This window comes from Pteropus alecto, unplaced genomic scaffold (genome assembly GCF_000325575.1).
Source record: "Pteropus alecto unplaced genomic scaffold, ASM32557v1 scaffold50, whole genome shotgun sequence".
Classification (NCBI taxonomy): domain Eukaryota; kingdom Metazoa; phylum Chordata; class Mammalia; order Chiroptera; family Pteropodidae; genus Pteropus; species Pteropus alecto.
In genome coordinates this window covers 6,631,144-6,655,710 of record NW_006431918.1, presented here as the reverse complement: position 1 = coordinate 6,655,710, position 24,567 = coordinate 6,631,144, and the positions used below count along the sequence as shown (strand labels likewise).

General features: G+C 32.5%; 1 protein-coding gene across 8 annotated transcripts in view; it reads right to left on the bottom strand.

The window, feature by feature from the left end:
* The window catches only part of FBXW7 (F-box and WD repeat domain containing 7), a 177,784-nt gene that overhangs the window by 19,799 nt on the left and 133,418 nt on the right, over nt 1-24,567 (bottom strand). For 6 of the 8 annotated variants that reach the window (XM_025042752.1, XM_025042757.1, XM_015585104.2 and 3 more), the window contains 2 exons: nt 6,487-6,569; nt 3,347-3,488 (listed from right to left, as the gene is read on the bottom strand). In XM_025042752.1, the coding sequence (XP_024898520.1) occupies nt 3,347-3,488; nt 6,487-6,569 (225 nt within the window). Of the gene's footprint in view, nt 1-3,346; nt 3,489-6,486; nt 6,570-8,960; nt 9,368-24,567 lie in introns of those variants that run through there. The other 2 variants (XM_015585109.2, XR_003044445.1) reach the window with 2 other exon arrangements.

Below are 24,567 nucleotides of genomic sequence, written 5' to 3'. Positions count from 1 at the left end.
TGATAGTATTGATTTCTTTACCTAGTCCAAATCTTTCAAGTAAAAAGAAATATTAACACCCAAATGACATAAACAACAACAAAAAAGAACAATCCTCTCCCCCCAAATTATTAATCTGAAGCATCAATCTGGCTGCAAAAAACAAGCAAACAAAAAAAAAGGCGGAACCAATGAGTACTGAAAATCCAAACAGTACAAAATTTCTGAGGTTTTTTGCTTTGTTTTTAATTTGCACTTCTACTTTGCAGTGGCATTCAGTTTCAGTTTCCCTTTATTCAAAATGGTGTGTCATTTGTCCTCATTCAATTTATAAATTGAGTACTTTGTCAAAATAGATGGAGCTGGACCAAAACAATGCTGTATCGCTGCCTTAGGAGCAATAGCAGAACAGTAAGGGGACAAACTCTCCCATTTTGCTTGTTATGCAACAGAAAAGTCATCATTAAATGCCCCCACAGCACATCTGTAGAAATCATGCCAGTTTAATTATCCTTCAACTATACCACATAGGTCAACTCATGATTCCCCCACCTGACAATGAGATTACATCTCTCTACAAGTTAGGCATTAAAGTACTGTAAGCCTTTAGGCAAGCGATTCATTTCTAGTTACTTTGGCATCAGCCCTGAAAATAAAGGGCAGTGCACGACAATGAGGCCCTGGGCACGTCAGGGACAGACATGATACTCAAAAGATTAAGGTCCTTATCTGCCTATCTAGTTGACCTTTTATTGTCAGTAGATTTCTTTGCTACGGAATATTTATCTGAAAAAAAAAAAAAAAGTAGTACTATACACACAGGGATAATTCTACATGTTATTCCTATTAACGTCTCAGTTTTCTTCACTCTGTCCACTTCTCATATATATATATAAAAAAAAACAATCAAATGGGCCTTTTTACAGAACAAAAGTTAGTAATGATCTTTAGTTTACTGAATCTCATTAATTCTAAGAAACAAGCTTTTTTTAAAAAAAAATGAACATTTTTGAAGTTGGGATGCATCTAATAACCTTGGTATCTCAGATTTGATGACGTACATTATGGCAATGTGGGCACTTCATTAAGAAAAGCCTGAGCTAGCTAAATGAGCAAACATCATAGAGAGGGCTCCCTAAAACACCCTCACTGCAAAATAATGTACAAATGCCCCCTCCTAGATAGATCAGTATTTGAGAGAGTTCCACTAAAACTGGGAAAAAACTTACATGGCTAGTAAAGAACATTATGGAATATTGGGAAAAAATGGGCCCATACTGATTTTCAAGCTCACTCTAGACTACCTTCTGGTAATAAATAAAGCTTTTCGTATAAAATAAGTATTTTGGAGGCTGTCTGCGATGACAAAACTATTACTAATAGTGTAATTTTTGATCATGTTAGTACTTTCTCATAAAAATGACATGAAATCAGCTTCTGCAGTACTCTCAAGTAGTGTGCTGCTCACACTGCATACATGTGCAAAGATGACAACACGCTCATCTTCCCATTTCCTCAGCTAAAAGAAATCAGTATTTCTTTAAAGTATTTCTGAAAGACTATATAAATGTCTGAGTTCTATCTTCACCTCTTATTAATGGATGTTGCTTTTTTTAAGGATGCAACAAAAAATTTAGAATTCTGAAGGCATGTGTAGGAAAAAAAATATTTTCAATTAAAAAAAATCATGATGAACCTGGAGGAATGGAGGAAATAATCCTTGGGGCAGGGTAAGTTTAATAAATAAATGACTATGAAAACAAAACAAAGCCAAACAAAACTCAATTCTTTGTAATTGCAGTGGTTCACAACGCTGTAATAATAATAGTAAAATACATTTTTTTATTCTTCTAACCATAGATTCTCAACCTCAGTGCTACTGACATTTTGGGCCCGATAACTTTGCTGTGGGAGGCTGTCCCTTACATTGCCTCTACTCAGTCGATGCCAGCGATGTCCTGCCCCTACAGTTGTAACAACCAAAAATGTTTCAACCAAGGGAGCAATCTGCCCCCTGTCAAGAACCACTGCTCCAACCTTTCAGTTATCAACCACAAAGAAAAGTTTATCCTAGTTTTTCTGAAATCACCTGAAGGGTAGAAAACAATTTTTAAAATCCATTTAAAAATGGCATTGCTTCCAGTGAGTTTTCTAGCTACGGAAAAAAAAAAAAATTGGGATTTATTTAGTTTTTGCCCAGGTATATAAAATATTAAGATTTACATAAATGGACATCTTAAAAATCTGAAATGTCACATAAAGTATCCTCTTTTTCAACCCTTATTCCCTTATGCAGCCAGAAAATATCACCAATCAAGCAGCCAGAGGTAAGGAAATAAATTCATTTTGCATTAGAATAGTGGCTAATATCACAGATACCTTCACTTTACATAATTTGTATCATTTATTATTTATAAAAAACAATTGAGTGTTTAATCCATGCCAACTATTTTGCTAAATACTTGATTTATATGCATTACTTCACTGGAAGAAGAGATAAGTCAATTTAATATCACTATCGTGAGTTATAAAATTCATAATTTTCAAGGTTTGGTTATAGCTAATCATCGTAGTAAACTTTCAAAGAATTCAAATGCTACTAAAATATAGTAATCAGAATTTGAGCACAATAAGCCATACAAAAACATGGCATAATGCAAAAAAAGCTGCATCAAGCCTTTGGAGGATACTAAGGCAACAGTGATAGGCAAGCTACCACCAGGGACTAATGAGTGGAGTTCTTAACATTACTCCTCAGTGCTCAGCTTCCAAGCAATGCAGTTTAGAGCACGAGTACATTTAACAAGATCAGAAACCAAATCGTAAAGGGGAGAAGGAAGAAAGGTCTTACTATCTAAAAAGCAATAAAAGAAATGCAAATGCACACCTCTATAAAATAAGCATTGGACTCCCCTGAGTAATAGTTAAAAATTAAAATGAACTCCCTTATTTTTAATAGCATTTTTAATTGAGATATACTTCATATAACATAAAATTCAGCATTTTAAATGGACATTTCGGTGGTTCCCAGCACACCCATCCTGCTGCGCAGCCATCGCCACTCTCCAACTCCAGAACACTTCCGTTACACTCCCCAAACCCTGTACCTGTTAGCAGTTAGTCTCAGCCTCCCCTCCCATCATAGCCTAGCAACCACGCAATCTACTTTTTCTCTCGATGGATCTGCCTGTTCTCGTATGTAATCATACAGTATGTGGCCTTTTTTATCTGGCTTCTTTCATTTAGCATAATGTTTTCAAGGTTCATCCATGGTATAGCACGTAATGGTTCCTTTTCATGGCTGAATAATTCCTTATTTTGTAGAAATCAAGGGAAACATTTCAAGTACTGTGTTTAGATATGTCACCTGAAACATTTTCAGCCACTCCTGGAGGCCTGTAGGTGGTTGGACAGATGTAATTCGGCGACGTTGTTGCCCTTGGCCATTGGCTGCTCTCAGGTCTCCAAAAGTTGTTGGTGTTGCTGAACATGGTACAAGCCCAGTGGTACTACAAAAAACACAAGAGTGGAAGCAAAGATAGATATTTATTAAGAACAACGGGCTCTAATTTAATAAGAGTGATGATCTGGCATATTTCGAACATTAATCAAATTATTATTTTTATTTGCTTATTCCCAGAGTACAAGGATACACAAAACCAATTCTGCTATTCTTAGAGTACGTTTCCTCCCTCCTACATAACACCTGTTATTATCCCAGCAATGCTAATTGCAATCAAATGACAGAATCTCTATGGCAAAAGTGCAAGTTGTTGATACATACAAATAATGTTGGAATACTTTCTTAGAAGATATAGGTTCCACTTCTCTTATGACTGGTCTCCAGTAACATAATTAAACAAAAGTTTAAATATCCTTTATAAAAAGGGGTGTGAGACTTATAAATGCTTTAAAAAATCCATATGTAGAAATTCTATGTCCAAATGTTTTGGACATTTTACTAGTTACATTATTCCTTTAGTTTGCCCAGATGCCTTCTAAATTATTTATAATATTTGTCTATTTCTCTCCAATTTTCTATTGTTATTTATGAAGCTTAGTCTAGATAATACTTGACAGAAGCAATCCTTGATTAGAAATGTGTTTACTCAAAACAGGTAAGTATTGAAAACACATTATATGTAAAATTAAATGAGATCACCTAACCACTATTATCCAAAAATTTAAACTTTAAGACAGTTTAAAAAAAAAACTTGAAATTCAGTTCTGCCACTAGTAAGATGAAGGATTAAGACTAGATGATCTATCTCTAAAATTGCCTAACTCTCCTAAAAATGACTAATTAATAGAAAAAAGTATAGTTATAACTGCTATTAATATATTATGATTTACTTTCTAATTTCAATACTTAATTAAATTATTTAAACTCAAGGTAAATACTGAACATCTTTACTTTAGAGACAGTTAAAAAAAGGAGCAGAAAGATTCAGTTAACAATTACATTTGTAAAATAATCTTCAATTTATTGAAGCTATGATAATAAAGTGTTTTAAATCCAAAAAACATGTAAATTGTATCCTAATAATTAAATATCAAACTCTGATAAATTACTAATGAAACAACTCCAATTCTTTTCTATACACTGTATCATTAATTTGTTTAAAAATACGTATCTCAGTCACCAGATTTTACAGAAAAATCTTCATATCTTTCACCTTTAAATCTTAACATTATACATCTATGACAATCTCTACCATTCAATAATTAAGACTATTTTTTCATCTACCAAATTTCAAAGGTAAGTTCTATTTTCTTCTCTGAAATAAAGCAATTTTTAAACTGATTATAACTTAAATTTTCTAATAAAAATGATGGAAAATTATAGTTTCATCTTATTAGAAAATCTATCAAATAAATTTAAAAACATCAACTATATACTGACAACGTATCTAAAAAGACAAGGAAATCAATATGCTGTTTGCTCTGCTTTAGTAATATAATATTTATTATATGTTAAGAGGCTAAAAATAAAACTTTCACCTTTTCCAGTGCTTTCTCAATATAAAAAGGGAGCTACTAAAGACAAATTTTGTACTAAACTGTGTTCCATAGTAAAAATTCAGCTTTCGTTTATTAGCTGCCTTAAAAATAACTGAGCAATTCAATACCTTTGTCCTGCTATCAGCCATATTAAAAGAAGACCAAGAATGTGGTTAACTGGAATCTATACATTAAAAAATAGCACATTTTAAACATTAAACTCAACTTTCTTACCAAGAAATACTTTATCAGGACTAGAAGGAAAAAGCAAAAATGAAGTAAACAGTGTCACCTGTCTATCACTCCACACTTCCTGGTGGAAGTGCCAAAACACAGTGAAATTGTCAAAAGGCAAAAAGTAAGTAAGAGGGAAGGGACAGTTCATATGAGAAAATAACACAAACAGCATTTCCTGAATAACTAAGAGATAGCTTTTTCTCTTCTGTATCATCTCTGCATTTTTTGTATATAAAACTATTCTAATTATTATGATTTCTAAATTTCATAGGAGCGTTTGAAAGAAATATTTTCAACAACTGAATGAATATATAGGTTTCTATGAAAAAAAGGATGCAATCTGTAACAAGGCTCAATCACAAAAACTTATGTCTAAGCAATGTTCATTTTACTCCATCTTACAGAATAAAAATAACTCTAAATGAAAATATTTAGGAAAAAAAAGAAATGTCACCATCATAAAAGTTCTTATGGTTTCTATAGCTAACTTTCAACCAGTTAATTGAAGAAGTGACAATTATTCACAAAAGACCAAAAAAAGTTCTTAAGATACTTTTGTCATTTAAATTTTAAAATACCACAGTCCAAGTGACATCTAAAGACATTTTTAATTGGCTGGGTAGTAGATATTGTGCTTAAGTTAGCTTAATTAGCGTGAGAGTGGGAAAAGTTTTATACTGATGCAAAATCCAAAAATGATGGAATGGTGCAGGAAACAAGACTACAATTGTATTTAGTTGTTATGGAAACTATTCTACTGGCATAGAAATGTATGTGTTAAAAACATGAGAACTACAAATAAAAGCAGATTTCTAACAGTAACTTCAGGAAATATGATTTAGTTAGTAATTGCGAGGTTTATTTCACTGCTAATAAATGTATCTTCAATTTTCCATATATAAATATCCACCCTGGAACATCTGTTGCTATAGTAACAAGACACATTTCTTCATATTCATATTTTCAGACTTACTTTTTAGAATTCCTTATGAATTGCGATTTAAAAATTTTGTTAATTAGAGAACTTCTGCTGTGTCTTACTTCAACGTATTAGTAACAAAATATAAAGCTATAGTGGTAGACATTTTCTCCTTATTTAAAATGATGTGTTTCCCAATTTTTCAGTCATCTCAAAATGTGTTAAACAGTCAACAGTACTAGTGACATATAATTCTATGAGAATAAACCGAAAGAAATGCTTTTAGAATCATCAACCCTTTAAAGAAACATGAGAATCATGAGAGAATCAATTATTATACTTAATATTACCTTGTATATTCTGAGACTTTGCATGGTTTCTTTCCCAAAGAAAAAGAGCGGACCTCAGAACCATGGTCCAACTTTCTTTTCATCTATAAGGTAAAACAAATAAGATATGTTTTTTAAAAAAATCACCTGCCCAACTATCAAATTTTAACTTTACCATTGGTAATATTGAAAAAAATCTTAATTTTCATATGCCTACAGGTTAATTAGGCATAGTTAATTAATATAGAAAATAAATGTTTCATAGTTTCTTCTATTAGTTCTACTTTGTTTTATTCTTTACAAGACTGGAAAGGTGAATTTTCCCCCCAAATATTTTGTCCAGCTTATAAATGAACAGTGTATGGCGATTGAAAAATTGATATCCGTCATATATATTCCTTGAGAGTAATATCCCTTTCACGTTTTCCAGTTTAAGAACCAACATAGGGGAAAATATCATTTTAATCTACACAGAAAAGAACCATATTTAACATGCCTTTCTTACTGATCTTCATTTTCCTTTAAAAACATATTTTAAGAAAGATAAACAGGAAATTTCAAAATTTCAGAATGGAAGTAAGAATAACTAAATTTAAAACACACATATTATTATAAAGAGTAAAGAGAACAATGTAAATAAAATGATCTTGAAACATAATTATAATAAGGCATAAAGCAATGAATATGGGCAATGAGGACAGTCAAAAAAAGTAACTATAAAAAACCTGGAGATGGCAAACTAAAGATAGAAAAAAATGCCATCAATTGATAGTTACACAGAACATAGCTCTACTGACAGATACTCAGGACAAACATTCTAACTTGAAAAGTAACGACAACAAAAAGATTTAAAAAACATGAGTTATGCATCTTTGTAAGGTATAGCCATCATTTACAGCTTTAAAGTATTTCATTATGCTATATATATGTAATACTCTAAATATATTCAGAATTGTATTTTGTCAACATCAATACTAAAGTATTTTTTTTTATATTTTACTATTGGTTATTGAACTATACATATATTAATTATAAAGTCAGAAAATAAGATATGATAAGATTCAATTCTTTTATTCCAACAACCCCTCTCAGCTTTGTCTGCTAATGAATTACTGTATTACTGAAAATTACAGGGGCAAAATCCCCAGAGTGATAGATAGCTATTCTCATTTTTATAATAAGGTTGAAAACCCTTGTTTTGCATCAGCCTTATTTTCTTACCTACTGCCTCACATGGGAACATCATAACACAGCATGCTATACTGTAAATACTAAAGAGGACCAACCAGACTGTAAAATCTTTTTGAACCACATTCTGGATAATATAGACTATGTTTTTATCATCATGATGAAAGTCTTCCAAAATACAGGGACAATCTTACAATTGTAGGGGCTAGAGGTGAGGATACGACACGCTCATCCACAATTTATACCTTATTTCATGAAATACCCACTAGAAATAAATGGAACTAATCTTATTTCAACCCTTCAGAACTTTCCGTACTCATTACATGTTTTAAAGTGATTCCTCTCAAAAACCATTCCTTTCTTTCTCCAAATAATTTTAATAAAAAGCAAAATATAAAAGATTTAATACATAGGTAGCCACGTGCTTGCATGTATATAAATTATAGATCCACATATACACATACACGCAAATGTATCCATTAAAAGGTCAGTCAGTACAGATTACCTTAAAAATCTGTTTTTTTAATAACTTCCACAGATTCTTATTTTCGAAATTATTATGAGAAACTTTGATATTTACTCTAATTAAGTTTGGAATGCTGGCTTTCAGAACTTCCCTGGATTTTGTAAATACATTGGTGCAAATGCCATTTGCCACTAAAAGCAAACTTTATTTCCATCTTAGAAAACCTTCAATGAATAAAATGTCCAAAATGCATACCAAGGGAACCACTGAGAAAGAATTTTTGTCTTTAGAATACTTTATAAAATACTTTCTGTATGACTATAGAAGTCTTTTAATATTATATTGTTTACTGAAAATACTGAGTTTAGAACCAAAAATTAATTCTGCAATTTTTTAAGAGGCGCAGAAAGTAAATATGATCTCTTTAAATATAAATCCCAACGATTCTAGCAGTTCTACACTTTAATAGAGTCAACTAAAGAAAAAAGAAATAATATATCTAAGGTATAGAAAAATTAAAGGCAAAAGGTTCACTGAAAGCCAACTAAGGGTAGAGTATTTCCAGGTCAGCATTTATCGAAGCCACATTTCCAAAGTCTGAATATATTTTTAGTGAAAAATTCTCAGATTCAAATATACATTTTCTTTAAAATGTAAAGCATTTTACAGCTCATGTCTTTCCCTTATTTGCTTACATCCACAATATAAAACAGAACACCAGACATCTAGCCACCCACCAAAATTAGAGGATACTGCAGCCATCTCTGATGATACAGATTTTCCTTCTCAGGCAGGCACACACACACAATCATACAACACAGGAAGAAAATAGATTACTTACTTTGTAAAAAATCATTTTTAGTGTGCCGTAGAAACCCATATTTTCTGTATTTTTCCCCTTCAGTGATTCTGTGCCCCCGTGTGTCCTGCTGCTTGGCAGTCTCTGACAATATAAACCTTTTTCAGGTAGGTATGTCACAGATTCTAATGTGGACATGCTCAGGCACGTCAGAAAAGGAAGATTAGGGAGCAGAACCGGCAACAAAACTCCACAGTAAAGGCAAAGGCAGCTCAGTATCAAACCGCTTCTCGGGACACACATACATACATGCAGCTTGACTGAGGAGAACTCGAGGGAATAATGAGAGAGAACCGAGAAGATTATTGGAGGAGACTATGCCCTGTCAAAGCCTTGACTGAACAGATTCCTCCCTCAGCAGCAGAGGGATCAGATTACATCTTCCCTTGAACACAGAATGGTGCAGTCCAGGATTCAGCAATGCAGACTGCACATCAATTATATGGTGATCCGCTCCAGGGAACCCGTAAGCACACAACGCACTGAACAGAGGGAGGATGTGGGCAGCAAATGAGACCGCCCCCACATGACAGCCCCCTCTCCCCGCTCAAACTTTCAGGAGATTATTTTTGTATTTTGTAAAACCTGCCTTTTTGAAGAGTTTTAAATGGCAAGCATCATTTCCACAAATAAGTCCTTTCAGAAACATTTTGAAAATGGAATATATTTGCATCTGGTCCTCCCAACAGAAGCAAAACAGGCTATTTTCACTAACTTGTCCTATTGCAGTCCTGGCACAGGCTGATTGCATTTTTCAAGTAGCCTGGATGGTACTAAATGGGCAATCCTTAAGGGAGAAATTAAATATTCTTTGGGGGATTTACAATAAAGTAAACCCGTTTGGAGCATATGGCATTTTCAGAAATTATGTACTAAGTTATTTTTCAACCTGTGTATTTCTTAAGTTAATGAAAGTATTCCCTATGCTTTTCCATTTCATTCGTTTAAAACATAGTTTTCAAGAAAATTACCACACACTTCATCGATCTTTAGTAATCATTAGAATATCTTTTTAAGATTAACTAACTAGTAGTAAGTATATAAAGTTTGGCTAAACGGTTCTGTTTCTACAAAGGGAGCAAAAACTGTGCTCATTGGAGAGTTTTATCCTTATTGTTAATTTAATCTTAAGTAAACAGGAGGCACTGGACCCCCAAAATTATTTTGACAATATGTATTGCTTATCATTAAATGGTATTTTCCATAATAATAAAGGTACAAAAGTTTGCCTGAAGGCAACCTTTTTCTAAGAATGATTACTACACAAATCTAGATATTTCATCTTGCAACTTGCTACACAACTAGCTTCAGAGGCAATTATAAGATTGCTTGGACTAGAAAGGCCCATTATTAAAGGTCTAGTTAATTAACTCCTACCCTCCCCATTAATGTTCTTTATTACAAGTAAACTCTGTGCCTGCAGTATTTTAAGTACTCAGAAATTCTTCAGAAAAAAAGAAATATTATTTAGACTTATCACATGTTAATACTCTCTCCTATGGTAATAAATAACTTTCTTTAGGAAATGATTCTAAATACTGCATAAAGTAGTAACTTAAAAAATAAATATGTTTACCCTTACAACTAAGACATTAAGTCAGTGTAATGTCTTTTACTTAAAAACATAAATGAAATAAGATCATCTAAAATTTTATGAAGATGTACATCTTGGATCTTCTCCTGGAAATTATATTCTATAGTCTATTATCTTTTTAAAAATCTTCCACCTGGCTCTTAAATTAACCCTTACCCTCACAAACAATACACATATGTATGCAGCAGAAGTTAGTTTTCTAAATATAAAATTAGCTTACTTCAAAAGAAAGTTCCTTTTAAAAAAGAAATCTCTTACTCTCAGCACCAAAAAAAAAAAAAAAAAAAAAAGCCAAACCAAACCAAACAAAATCCAACTATTAGGAAGGGACCCATAAACCCTTTTATTAGAGGCTTCGGAGAACTCAGGATTTAAAAAAATAAATTAAATAAGGAGTGATTCTCCCCACCTCCTAATACGACACCATTCTGGGCTATCTGAAGAAACTAATTGTAAAATAAATCCCTGAAATCTCTTCCCAAATTTGTCAGTGGCTTGACAGATATAAATGGACTCCCCACCAGTCATATAATGGTATACGTTGACTTCAATTAAAATCATGTCCTATCTCTAGTTGAACTAACCTTTTCAAATTAAGTCTACTCAGTTGAAGACACAGATCAACTTTAATAAACCAGAAACACTGTCTCAAAACCTAGGATATTTAAAGAAGAAAATATCTTAATTTGTATATTCAAAGAATGCTCTTGTGGTTACATGGCTCCTATGTATGGCTATGAAGTTACAGGAAAACTCAATCCCCACAAATGTGTTTATATGTAAGTATGTATATTCATGTTTTATTTTTGAATAGGCAAAATATTTACATGACTCAAAAAGCAAAAAGATATATAAAAAAGTATACATTAAGACTTTCCACCACCCCACAACCTACATCTACCACGGTTCCCACTTGGTAATGACTTTTTACTAGTTTACTTATCCTTTAAGTGAGAATGTATATAAGTATTCATGAAGACTTTATTTTTCCAAGTATGTAAATAATTTTCCATAATATCTTGTTTAAATGTTAATTTGAGAACTGTGAAGAAAAAATTTGCCAAGCAAAGCTAGTCAACCAAGTCTCTAACTAGATTTCAAATTAGAATAAAAATGAATGATTTTCAATATTCTCTGAAGTACTATTAATGAAAATTATGATCTATTATATTACTTTCATCATAATCCATGTGAACAAAACAAATGAAATCATTCTGACATTCCTATTTCTGGAAGTCTTGGCTAAAATACAGATGTTTAAAACTTTACTCAGAGATTTAAGTGTTTTAGTAGTACAATTGAAAGAGCCTTTGTCTGTCTTTCTATCTGCCTGCCTGCCTGCCTGCAGATCGATCGATCGATCTACCTATCTATCTATCTATCTATCTATCTATCTATCTATCTATCTATCTATCATCTGTTATCCCTGTGGTAGACAGAAACATTTTAAAACTGAGATCAGCCTATAATCTATCTTAAATAAATTCACCAGAAAAAAAGTATTTTATGCTTTATGCTAGAATGTTAACAAGTTTACTGAAAAGATTAGCTAGACAATCTTTACAGCTAAGAGCATACTTGTGTTTGTTTTCCAAATTTTTAGAATATCTCAATGTATGAAATATATTTTCACTATAATATACTAAATCTTCATGTAATTTCGGCTAAGCAATAAATGTCTCATTTTATAAAAAATTATTTCTTGTGGTGACTGACAACTTTTAAGCCTTATTGGAAATCTATTCACAAGGAGAGTGACTAATAGTGAGTTCCAGGAATATAGTCTATCAGACCGAGTGCTCATCTCATCACAACTCTGTTGAGCTAGGGGTGTGAGAAGAATGGATGAGAGCAGTGACTTAAAAAAACAAAAAAACAAAACAAAAAAAAACAGCACAAAGATATGAAAATGTACTGCCCCAAAGTCTAAGCCTCTGGGAAATAATGGCAGGAGAATGATTAACCTGTGAGCTAGTACAAGAGAAACTGCTTTCTGAGCAATTAGTTGGGATGACTTAAGTTTTTAGAAGAGCAAATTGTGGTATGGGCAGAAACAAAACTAATCTACATATAACAGTGAGAAAAATATAAACAGCAAAACAGTCTTCTCTGAATTTTATATCTTCAGAGAAGTATCTTCATATATAGTGTCAAGAGAGGAAAGAGTAAAAAAAAAAAAAAATAGGAGTAATTAATAGAGTTCTTTTCCTCAGGTTGACCCTCAGAGTTCATTATTTTCATTTGAAATAAATTCTTCCATTATTTCATTTATTATACCTCATTGTCATTCTTTTTATACATCTTTTCTCCCTCCTATCTACTCCTTAAAGGCTCACATCTTACTCTAAGACAGTAGAAGATGATACATAGATATAATTAATATTTTTTAATAATTAGTCATATGAGCAAATAGCAACCATGGCATCATTTTTCTAATGTATAATATATTTGTTTAGTATTAAAAAGTCTACCTACTATATTATAATTAGTTGATACTATGAATGTTGTTATTTTCATTACCTTGCTAACATTTAAACATTTACTTCCATTTTATAAGAGTAAGAAAATGTGTTTATGGTCTTATGTCAGTGATTTTCTTTATTATTATCATAAAAACATTCTTTACTCTGATATTTCATTAGGAAAACCACCTACCACAGTTAGCTGTCTTGCCCTGAGCACAAAATTTAGATTAGAGACAGTCCAAAATTTCAACATCAAAGAAAGGAATGCCAAGCATGTTGAGGCTGAAAAACGTTTTGAAATCTCACTAAGCCACTGTCATTAACTTTCTGGGATGCAAGTTCTCATGAAAAGGTTCACAACTAAGACTGACGAGTTAATAAATCTGTCCTATCACATGTATTATCAAATAAAATAGTATATATGCCCAGCATCTACATTTTCTCTGATGGAAATAGGTGGCAGTATTGATCAATAAACTATATTTAGTCATTAAACATTTATTTAGCACCTACTATGTGTCAGGCACAGGAAAGTATATAATTGAGAAAATTTTTCTTCCTCTACTGAATTTATGGTCACACATCTGACTCTTAGAACTTACACTGAAATTAGTTCTACAAAATTTTTGAGAATATGCAAAATGAAACAAGCTGAGCCAGATTTAGTTTGAAATTACCATCCAAGTAAACAAATATTGAAATATTACTGTATTAGAAAAAAATCCCAAACACTAAATATTGCAAATAAATAACTTAACTTTGTTTAAAATAAACTTGTTTGGGACTGTGGGATGCTTATAATAATACAAGCAAATAATAACAAAATCTTAACCTCAGTAAATCAAAATGCAAAGCAAAATATCAAAGCTTAAAGTGGTTTTAAAAATATTTTCTAAGTGTAATTGTAGAAGTGGTACAAATTTTAATTTTTTCTTTAGGCTTAAGGTATTTATAACTTTCTTCATAAAAATGCAGCCCCTCTGGATTTGATACAAATAAATTGCAATATTAATTCAAGCGGTTTTTTACATCACTTCAGATTGGGCCAAATTTGTGCTCTAATAAACACATGCACAAATGTATGTATCTACCAATATATATTCACATATACAAAGTATGACACAATAATGGAAGTTAAGAATACTATTTATCACAGCCACAGAAGAAAACAATGAAAATGGGAGTTTTCCTTGTTTGTAATTCTAACATTTATTTTGTTATAGAGCTGTCACAGAGACTTAATACATGTATCAAAACACTCCTTACAATTCTTTACAGACAAGAACACTTGCGATCCTGCAATAATTTGAAAAAGGTCGAAAGCCATTATGGAGTTTACCCTGATTTATCTAGAAAGCAATTAATCTTTACATCTCATGCTTCAAATCCAAAATAAACTACTAGTAAGCATCTTGAATTCATATCCAAAAGTTTCCTCTCAAAATGTTATTATAAATTTTTTATAGTAATACCTTCAATAAAGTACAAAAGTATCATGGAAAACTATGAAAACTAAGATTGATTTAAAAACTAAATAAATAAAATAATAAATATGAACTAGGAAAGAATTTAATTAACATGCAGAAAAAATGAAATCAATGTTCCCTCAATGTAAAGCCTAGAATCCGATTTACTCTTCTACTTTGTTTATCCAATTCCATATTTACTGCTGTTCTTTGTATATTTACCTGAGTTTAGAACAATTTCTAAAGGTATGGTGTATCAGTCTTGTATTTTAGTACTAAAATAACCTTTCATTTCAAGGACTGTTTAAAATATTGTTGTATCTACTGAATCCACAGAAAAAAACAACACCAGAGAGCCACAGAGTTTAGAATAGATCTTGAAAATCATCTAATTCCTCTCTGTGAAATGAACATGAGCTTCGGAATCGGGGAAACCTGGGTTGAAACATCAGATTTGCTGTTATAGTGTAACCTAGTAGGGGTTTTTTTGACCTTTATGAGTTCCAGTTTTCTCTTATTTGTAAAAATGTAATTGTCATACCATCTACCTTTGTAAGGACACAGTAGATGCCCAGCACATAAAAGGTATCCTATCTTATAAAAACCTTACAAAGTAATAACTGTTATTAACAGCTAAGAAAGGCAAGGTAGTGAATTAAGTGTCTTGCTCAGAGTTATGCAACTATATTAGAACCTTAGACTCTGTCCAAGTTCACTACTTTTAACTAATTTCCACTAGGTATGTGACGGTAAAAGTTGAGCTAAAAAAAATCAGACATTGCTAAAGAAGGAGAAAGGTGTTATATTTTGCAAATAGCAATTAAATATATAAACTACAACTAAATTTTGATTATTTAGTTCATGGAATGATTATCTAAGTCCATCTAACTATGCTTCTGCTACATTTGGGAAATCTGAGGCAAAGACACAGTGATTGGGGAAAAGATGACAGAAACGGAGAAAGATTTAGGTTAAAAGAAATCAATCAAGAAATAATCACCTACGACATCCCAATATCTGAGGACAAATGGAAACATTACAATAACTCTACCCCTCCAAGATTCTGAAAATCCAACTGGCAAGACACAAGAAACTAATGGAGAACAACATTTGATGAGATATCAAGTGCCAAACTGGGTAGTGTAGGAGGTCGGAAAATGGAGAAATCCTTTAAATAGTCTGAGAGGATTTCATAAAAGATATGGTTTTGTTTCTTAAAGACAGAAGTTTGGAAGATGTTGAGGAGAAAGAAGAAAATGATCATCTGTGGACCTATGATACATGTGGACATGCCACTACCATTACCTTGAAGGACTAACACTTATAAGACTTCTACTAGTCACTGGTCTTATAAGGTTGATGACAACCGTGGTCCCCAACCTTTTTGGCACCAGGGACCAGTGCTCCTATGAGAATCTAAAGCCTGAAGATCTGAGGTGGAGCTGAGGCGGTGATGCTAGCGCTGGGGAGCACCTGCAAATATAGATGAAGCTTCGCTTGCTTGCCTGCCACTCACCTCCTGCTGTGCGGCCCGGTTCCTAACAGGCCACGGACCAGTACCAGTCCACAGACTGGGGGTTGGGGACCCCTGCATCAGGGGATAACCTATTTAGTGCTTTATCTATGAATTCAAACATTTAATACTACAGTTAGAATATTCTTTAACTTACATGTAATGGTTTCTTCAAAAGTACTTCCTGCTATGACTCATTCTTCCATTTTAGGGCTAATATGTATCTTTCTGTACAAGAACTTTCTGTGTGGGTGTGAAGACTTTTTATTTTAGTTACAAACACTGACTAATAAGGTCCTTCTGTTTCAAGAGGCACTCACACTATAAATCATACATACAAGCAGGTGGTACCTTTGAATATAGGGGGGAATGGTGCAGAAAGAAGAGATTTATCTCTTAAGTAAATATTCATGCAAATTTTATACTACCAAAAAACTTGATGAAAAGACAAAAAAATATAACTCAGGGCAGTAGATACGTACATGATTCACTGATTCTCACCAACATGTAGCCAAAAGGACCTCTGTGATTCAAAACTGTATGCCTTGCTTGGAAAATTAAACTTTGTCTTGTTCTACTCCTCATGAGTCCTTTCTCCTCATGCCCTGCACCTCCAGCCGCCAGACTCAAAACCTTCTTTTAAGGAATAGACTTCACTCTACAGCATTTTGAAGTCATAGAAACTATTCATCATGTACAGAACTAGGAGAAGGGCTGCTATAAAGTAGAAAGTATGTGAGATTCATCAAACACATGATATAAAGTATGGTCCTTCTGAAAAAAAAAAAATTATATATATGCATATATTTAAGTGTGTGTGTGTGTGTGTCGTGTGTATAGAGAAAAGCCTACATAAATATATAAAGATGTTCACGGTGGTCATCTAAGTGGCTTATTAATAAGAGACTTCTCTTTTTTCTTGTCCATAAACAAGTATTATTTGCATAAACTTTTGAGAACCTACTATGTGGTAGGTACTAAGTATAAAGTGCCAAAAATGTGGATGAGCTCTCTCACATAGTTTACATTCTGGGGGAGAGGGAAGACACATAATAAGTAAGCTAATAAATAAATAAGATAATTTCATATAATGCTAAGTTCTAAGAGAGAAAACAGAGTGCAACAAAAGAAGTAAATAGTTAGGGTAGTAGAGAAGTGTGGCTAATTACTTTTAAGTCGAAATGATAGGGTAGAGCCTGGGATCAGCAAGAATAGGCCAGTCTGGCTAAGGTGAAGTGACTGGCAGAAGATGTAGTTAGAAAGGTAACTAAGAGCTAGATCATGTAGGATTTTGTAGGCCATGGTCAAGAGCTTGGATTTAATTCTAAATACACCATGAAGTCATAGAGGATTTCTAGAATGGGAATAATTTAGCACAACTTCTATACATATCTTTCCTTATTTATTTTCAAAAATGTATAAAAAAATTGAAGACCGCTCACAAAGTAATTCTCACTTGCTGAAATCAGAGATATAGAGAAAAGAATACATAACTGTATTTGAACTCTTTTCAACTCTTTCATGTAGCAATTACTCTTCCATTTCCTTCATCATACTAAGACTCAAACTCAGCACCTATCCCAACAAATTCCTAAACCTGGAGAAGGAAGAGAATTGAAATAGCAGGTAATAGTTAGTCTGTACCATATGCCAAGCTCTACTCTAAACTGTTTTTATCTAGTTACTCAATTTTAAAATTAAGGGGTATTTACCATATCATATCTCTACTTCTTCACTCTTTAATTATGTTCTGATTTTATCTTTATATTTGATAATTTACTCTTTTTGAGAAAGAGAGATTGGGGTCAGATCTCTATAGATTGTCAGAGCATCTGTCAGGCTTATTCTAGAAAATGTCTGGTTACCCTTAGTTATTGGAGGTGAAAGGATTTTACCTATGGTATACTTTTTTTGAACTGCTTCTCTGTGATCATAAAGGAATCCAGAACATAATCACAGAAACTCAGGTTGGAAAAAGGTTTCAATTAAAGTGTAATACAGTCTCAGGTACAACACTTAGGTTCACCCTTATTAGCATGTAGTCTTACGTGCTTAATCTAAAATACACATGTTAGTCTCAACTGTGTCATCTTCTATTAGTTCGCTTACTGATTTTCGTAATTATGTCCAATTATAAATATTTGACTAGCAGATTCAAACTCATTGCACTTTTTAAAATATAGCGTCTCTTCTCCATTCAAGCATCTTACGAATGTACTAGAATTCAAAATGAGAAGGGATAACTTTAACCAATCTTTTTAAATTCTAGTTATCAAAGTCTGTGTACTTGAACTTCTTTCACTTATTTGAAAACATCTGTTAGTACCTGTTCCATATTGGTGCTAGGCCAGTAAGAACCATAAATCATACCAGGTTCTTGCTCTAGAAAGTGTACATCATAGTGATCTTCCACAGATTCTTTACTCACTTTAGAGTCGCGTGCCTGCTCTTTAAGTATTCAGTGTTTGATGTGACTGTCAGGCGAGTAGAAAAGAACCTAGTAATCATGCCCCCACTACATTAAAAAAGGAAGATTCTAAATATTCATTTTAGAAACATCAATTTACATTTTAAAGCAATTACTGCATATATAATTTAACAAACTGTATTTCTTGTTTTGAAAGAATCAAGAATTATATGACAAACATAATGCTTACACAGCTCTCCTACCTCTTCAGGACATTGTAAAAAACTATGAAGATTTAGTACCTAAAATCTGAGTACAAAGAAATATGGAAATAGATGGGTCATGAGTAGGGTTTGACATAATTTTGACTGTCATGGAAACATTTTCAAAATATCTATTAATTTGAAAAGGTATCTGATCTAGAGTTGCCTTTTATATGCAGTCAACTGTAATACTAATGGTTAGGAGTATGTTGATATCTTGGCAAAACTAATAAAAATATTTTATTTATAAGTTCATTTTCTTTATTAAGTTTTTTTAATATCTTAGCACATTAAAAGAAAATTTACCTATAAATATTCAAGCTGCTAAGTGTTCAGAAATTAACTTTGAAAGTTTGTCACACTTACTACGTGACTCTAAAAAGTTCTTTCTGTAGAATGGATATCATGAGTTTCTCATCAGTTGCATGAAGGCATGATAAGCAATGATGTCAAGATGACTACTAAAAAAAATGTACATTTTAACTTAATTAAGAACTGCTCTGTGCATACAGCTGGCCTGTTTTGAAGTACAACATGGTGATTTGAGATACTTTTAAAATCTAATTCTAAAATGTTTTCTATTGAGTCATGCATATTCAAACTTCTACACCAACGAAAAAGCTTGTAAGGAATAGTTGAAATCTACCAAAGAATATAAAGACAAAGCTAGCAAAAAGATGTTTAACTTTAGAATATTCTTAAATTTGTAATATTTTGTTAGCCCTTAGGATAAAGACAGACAGACACAGACAGACACAGACACAGACACACACATACACCCCTCTTCATTTTAAGTCTTTCCTTTAAAGTTACACTATCAAAGGACAAAATAGCACATTAAGAACTTAAATATTTTTCAAGAGATGTTAAATGAAGATGTTAGTTATCATAATCACAATGTAAATCACAAAGATTAAAATTAAATGGTATTTTTACTAACTAGCTTTTATTAAACAGTTGCAATAAACAAATTTTGTCAGACCAAGATGTAATTTACTTCCCGTCAATTCATTTATTTAAAATACTTTAACTTTGTAAAATTCACTGTATATTTTATATATATATAGGTAACATAGGAAAAGGAAATTACTGTGAGAAAAAATTATGGTGAGCCTTTAACCCCGAATTCCATTATAATATTATCAGTCTCATCCAAATGAATCCTGAATTATAGAATGGTTCTCTATTTTCTAAACAATAAAACAAGAAGGAAGAAAAAAAACTAAAGAGTGATTCAAACATTTTATTTTTATAGATCTAGAGCTACCACATTGAAGAAATATTTAGTTAGGGTTACTGAAAACCAAACACTAAGCAAAAAGAATATAAAATTGAGCAAGATGAAGTCTCTATCCTAGAAGAACTTCCAATTTAGGGAGAAGGACAGACAAGTCAATAAAAAAAAAATGACAAATCAATATAATTGATAAATGAAATTGCTCAATTTATATGACAATGCATAGAACTAAAAGAGGAAGAGATGTTTTCGGGAAATGCACATGGCGATTTTAAACCAAAAGGATAAGTGAAAAATAAACACTAAATTTAAATCTGACTTGAGTGTTCTTTTAGTACTTACTATCAATGATACTGTAAACTATTTAAGTTTGAATAAGCAACTCTTTTCAAAAAGATGCTCTCCTAAGAAGATGAAGTATACAGGGAAAGGAACTTGCTATATGCCAGGCACTCTTCTAGGTGCTTTACTTATATTAACTCATTGAAACTGTACAGCAACCCTGTGAAGTAGGTACTATTATTATCCCATTTTACAGATGAGGAAACAGGCACAGAGAGTTTAAGTCCCCAAGATCACATAACTATTAAATAAGGGAGCTGAGATTTGAACACAAGCAGATCTTGATCTCTAGTTTATAGAAAATGATATAGGGTTTTCTACATATATAGCAAGAAGTATTGGTAGTTAAGAAATCTCTAGGATGTTTCCTGAGCTATTTCAATATGCAAATGTGTCATGTATGGATGAAATCTATATTAGAGATACAGCAGACACAGATAAAGAAGAGATAAATTAGGTAGCCAATTGTGTGTTCTGATATACTTCTGGGAATCTACCAAGAGCAGCTTGACAAAGAGTCAATACACCGCCAATACTTCCTTGGTGAAGAACTGATCCCATTATCCTTGACATTATATTGAAGATAGGCAGCAATCGGTAGGCATAGTGGAAGTCTGATAAAATGTGCTCATAATACATGGGTTTTGCTTTCTTTTCCTAAACGCCCTAGGAACTTCTAAATACTACCCTTATTCCTTCATGGTCTATGCTTTATTTCCCTAAAATATAAAATAATGGAAAAAAAAAAAAAGCTAAGAACAGCATATATCTAAGTATCTCCATTGGAACATCCCTTCAAAGGGACTATTAGGTCCTTCACCCTTACCAAAAGGATCTGAACACGACAGAAAACTGGCAAAAGTTATACATCATAACACTCAAATGTTCTTTATTGGTTATTCCGACCCCAATACACTTAACAGGAAATTATGACTTCTATTTGATTCTGAATATTTTAATTTAGGAGATAGCCAAAGAATACTTGATTCACTTCTCAAGTCTTATGTGTGCACGTGTGTGTGCATGTATTGGCCCTGTTCCTTAAGTTCACCACATCTGACCTTTTTCAAAAGCCAACTCATCTTTAATACCATGTCAATTTGATCTGAGTGCGGTCATCATTTCATAGCAGTAAACACCACTATTAATACATGCATATCTATGTGATTCTATCCTACAATTTATTGCTTCAACTATCTCTAATTATGTTTATTCTACCCAGGATAAATAATTACAACAAATGTAGATTTATATAGTGACTTAATCTCCCACAGACATTCACTCAACAACATTTATTTGGGTGCCTATTATACATAAGTTAAATTAAGTATGGACTCAGTTTCATGGTGGCTGGAGTTTACAGTGTAGTAGAAAGATAATGAAACAATTAAAACAAAGCAAAACTCAAACTGTGGTAAATTCTACCAAGTGTTAGAAAAATACATAATGTTAAAGTTTTGACCTAGTCTGCAGGTTCAGAGGAGGCTTCCCTTCTCTAAAGGAATGGCTAACTGTGTTGTGGTGGGGGAAGGGGCACCCCTATGGCTGCAGTGCACAGAATAAAAGTACTGCGGCAGGTACAAGATGAGGCTAGAGAAATAGGCAAGGGCCAGATTACGTAAGACCTCATAAAGGATTTTGGTCTTTACCATAAGAATAACGAATAGCTAACAATGGGTGTTAGTCAAGGGGAAGACATGATAGATATAATAACTCTTGAAAAGCTCATTCTGAATGTAAGGTTAAAAACAGAATGGAAGTGAGAGTGGATATGGAACAACTGTATGAAGGACTATTCCACTAGACCAGGGAGGAGATAATGTTGGCTTGGACTAGCAAGATGCACCGGAGATGGATAGAAATGTACAGTTAAGAGATATTTAGAACATAAAACTGATAGGATTAGATTGGTCATAGGAAGTAAAGGAAAGCGTGTTTATCAAAGATGACACAAGATACTGGACAAGAGTCAGTGTTTGTGCTTGTTTTCTAGGGTAAGAAGGATCACAAAGTCCATTTTTGGTCATCTTTGGGTTGAGGTGTCTTTGAGACATAAGGTGAGGATATTACGCTCCAACTGGCTCTGGAGCTCAGAATAAAGGTCTCAGCTAGAGATGAAAGCATGAGACCATCGCGTATAGGCCATCTCCAATTTCCTTCATAGAGCCACCTCCTCCGAATTCTTAAGGTGTTAATCACAGCTCTTGAACTCAACACCTTGTCGTAGTGTGGGCACATTAATTATTTGTTTTCCCCATTAGACTGTAAGTTCCATGAAAGCAGTGACCATTTCTATTTTGATTTTCGTTATATCTCAGCTCCTCACATAGTTCCTGAACATATTGGGGTATCAATAAATAATATTTATATGAGATAATCAACAACATAAGATATATTCTAATCAACAATGACAGAAATACAGAAATAACTGAAAAATATTAATTTTCAGCATAATTTGAAAAACTCATAATTTTCAGGATAAGAAAAGGTAATGTAGTAGAAAATGTAGAATATATTTTATATATTTGTTATTTAGTATTAGTATATTATATATAGTATTATTTATAATATTTTATATATTTACATACATTTTTCTCTCAGGGAAAAACTTTTCTACATATTTATCAGTTACACAATTCAAGTATAAATTAAATTGGAAGGAAATACACAATTTGATACGCAATCAAAATGCAATTATCTTCGTTATCAAAAGCCAATCTGGTTTAGGACTTCTTGTATCTTTAAAAATGCCCAATAGAATATAAACTTTTCCAATTAAAAGGAATATATAGTTTTAACAACACTTAATATACACTATTTCCCACAGATCTCACTTAAAGTAGTATTTTATTTATTCACAGGTTATTAACCTAACAGCATTTTTGTACCTCCATTTTACTGACAAGAAAAATTTCGAGAGTTACCAAAAGCATTATAACTAATTTTAGCTAAACAGAAACACCTTTGGCATTATATATTTTAATCTCTATGAACAGAATAACAGATTGAGTTCCATTTCCATTAAAATTAAATTGAATACTGCATATCTTACATATAATTGCCTAGCTTTATTTTGTTTTAGCTGCCTTTTATCACCATCTCCCATTGAGAAAGAATATATCAAGAAACACTACACTTAATGAAAAGGGTCAGAGGACTCAAGATCCCACTGAAATACCTTTTTGTAAAAAAGTATTGTTATTTCAATTACTACATTCATTTTGGTTTTGTGAATATAAAAATATGCAAGAAATAATTTTAACAATAGACACATTTTGAGGCATACCATTCACTTCTAACTTTGAATGCAGGTAGAACATACTTCAACTTAATCCTCAATGTAGTCGACACTATACACATGGATTTCAAAATCTTCTTTGCCTTTCATATTCTAATAAATATTATATATCAAAATTGCAGAATGTTATTGCTCAAAACATATATCTTTTTGTATATAAACACAGTCTGAGAATTTTAAGTAAATATATTGATGATTACAAAATACAGTGCAAAATGATGAGAGGCACTAGCCAACAGTATCAATGCTTTTAAAATTATATTTAAAATAAACAAAAGTTACTAAAAAAGGAAAGAATGATAAAATTTTGGAAGAAGTTGTGGTTGGCCATTTATTACTTTCCTGTATTAGTTAATTAATATTCTAAAAAGGTCTACAAAAGGCTGAACAACCTCTCAAGCACTGAATTCATGGCACTGACCTTAGACTTCCTCAGAATGATTTTTAATGCACTCTGTTATTAGTAAAACCTGTTCAAACACATGCCCCATCTGCCAGCACCCCATCTGCAGGAGAGCTTCTTATTCTTGTAGACAGTACAACTCCTGCTTGCTTCCTTCTCTTCTCTACATACCAGCTGTATGGTAATGAGCATGAGCAGCTGAAAATACTGCACGATAACAAAGCTAATATGAAAACAGCAAAACACTTCCCCTCAACGAAGCAGTTGGAGCATGAACATAGCAAATAAGTTATTAAACAGAGGTGGAGGGGTGAGAATTGTATTTGTGTGTATTGGGGTGGGGGGTGCTTGTGTGTACGCATACATATGTGTTAAATATGGGGTTTCGACATAATTAAAACATGAAAGGAACCAAGAGCAGCACAGGGTACTAAAGAAAGATCTAAATTTCTAAGTACTTTAGTTAAGACTTGTAAATCAATTCTTTAAATGTCTTAAGTCTCAATTCTTATATAGTGATGGTATACCAAGTGTCATTTTGACAAGCTAGTTTTCAAAGATGTTAAGTATGTTCCATTTTCTAACTTATTTGGTCTTTAGG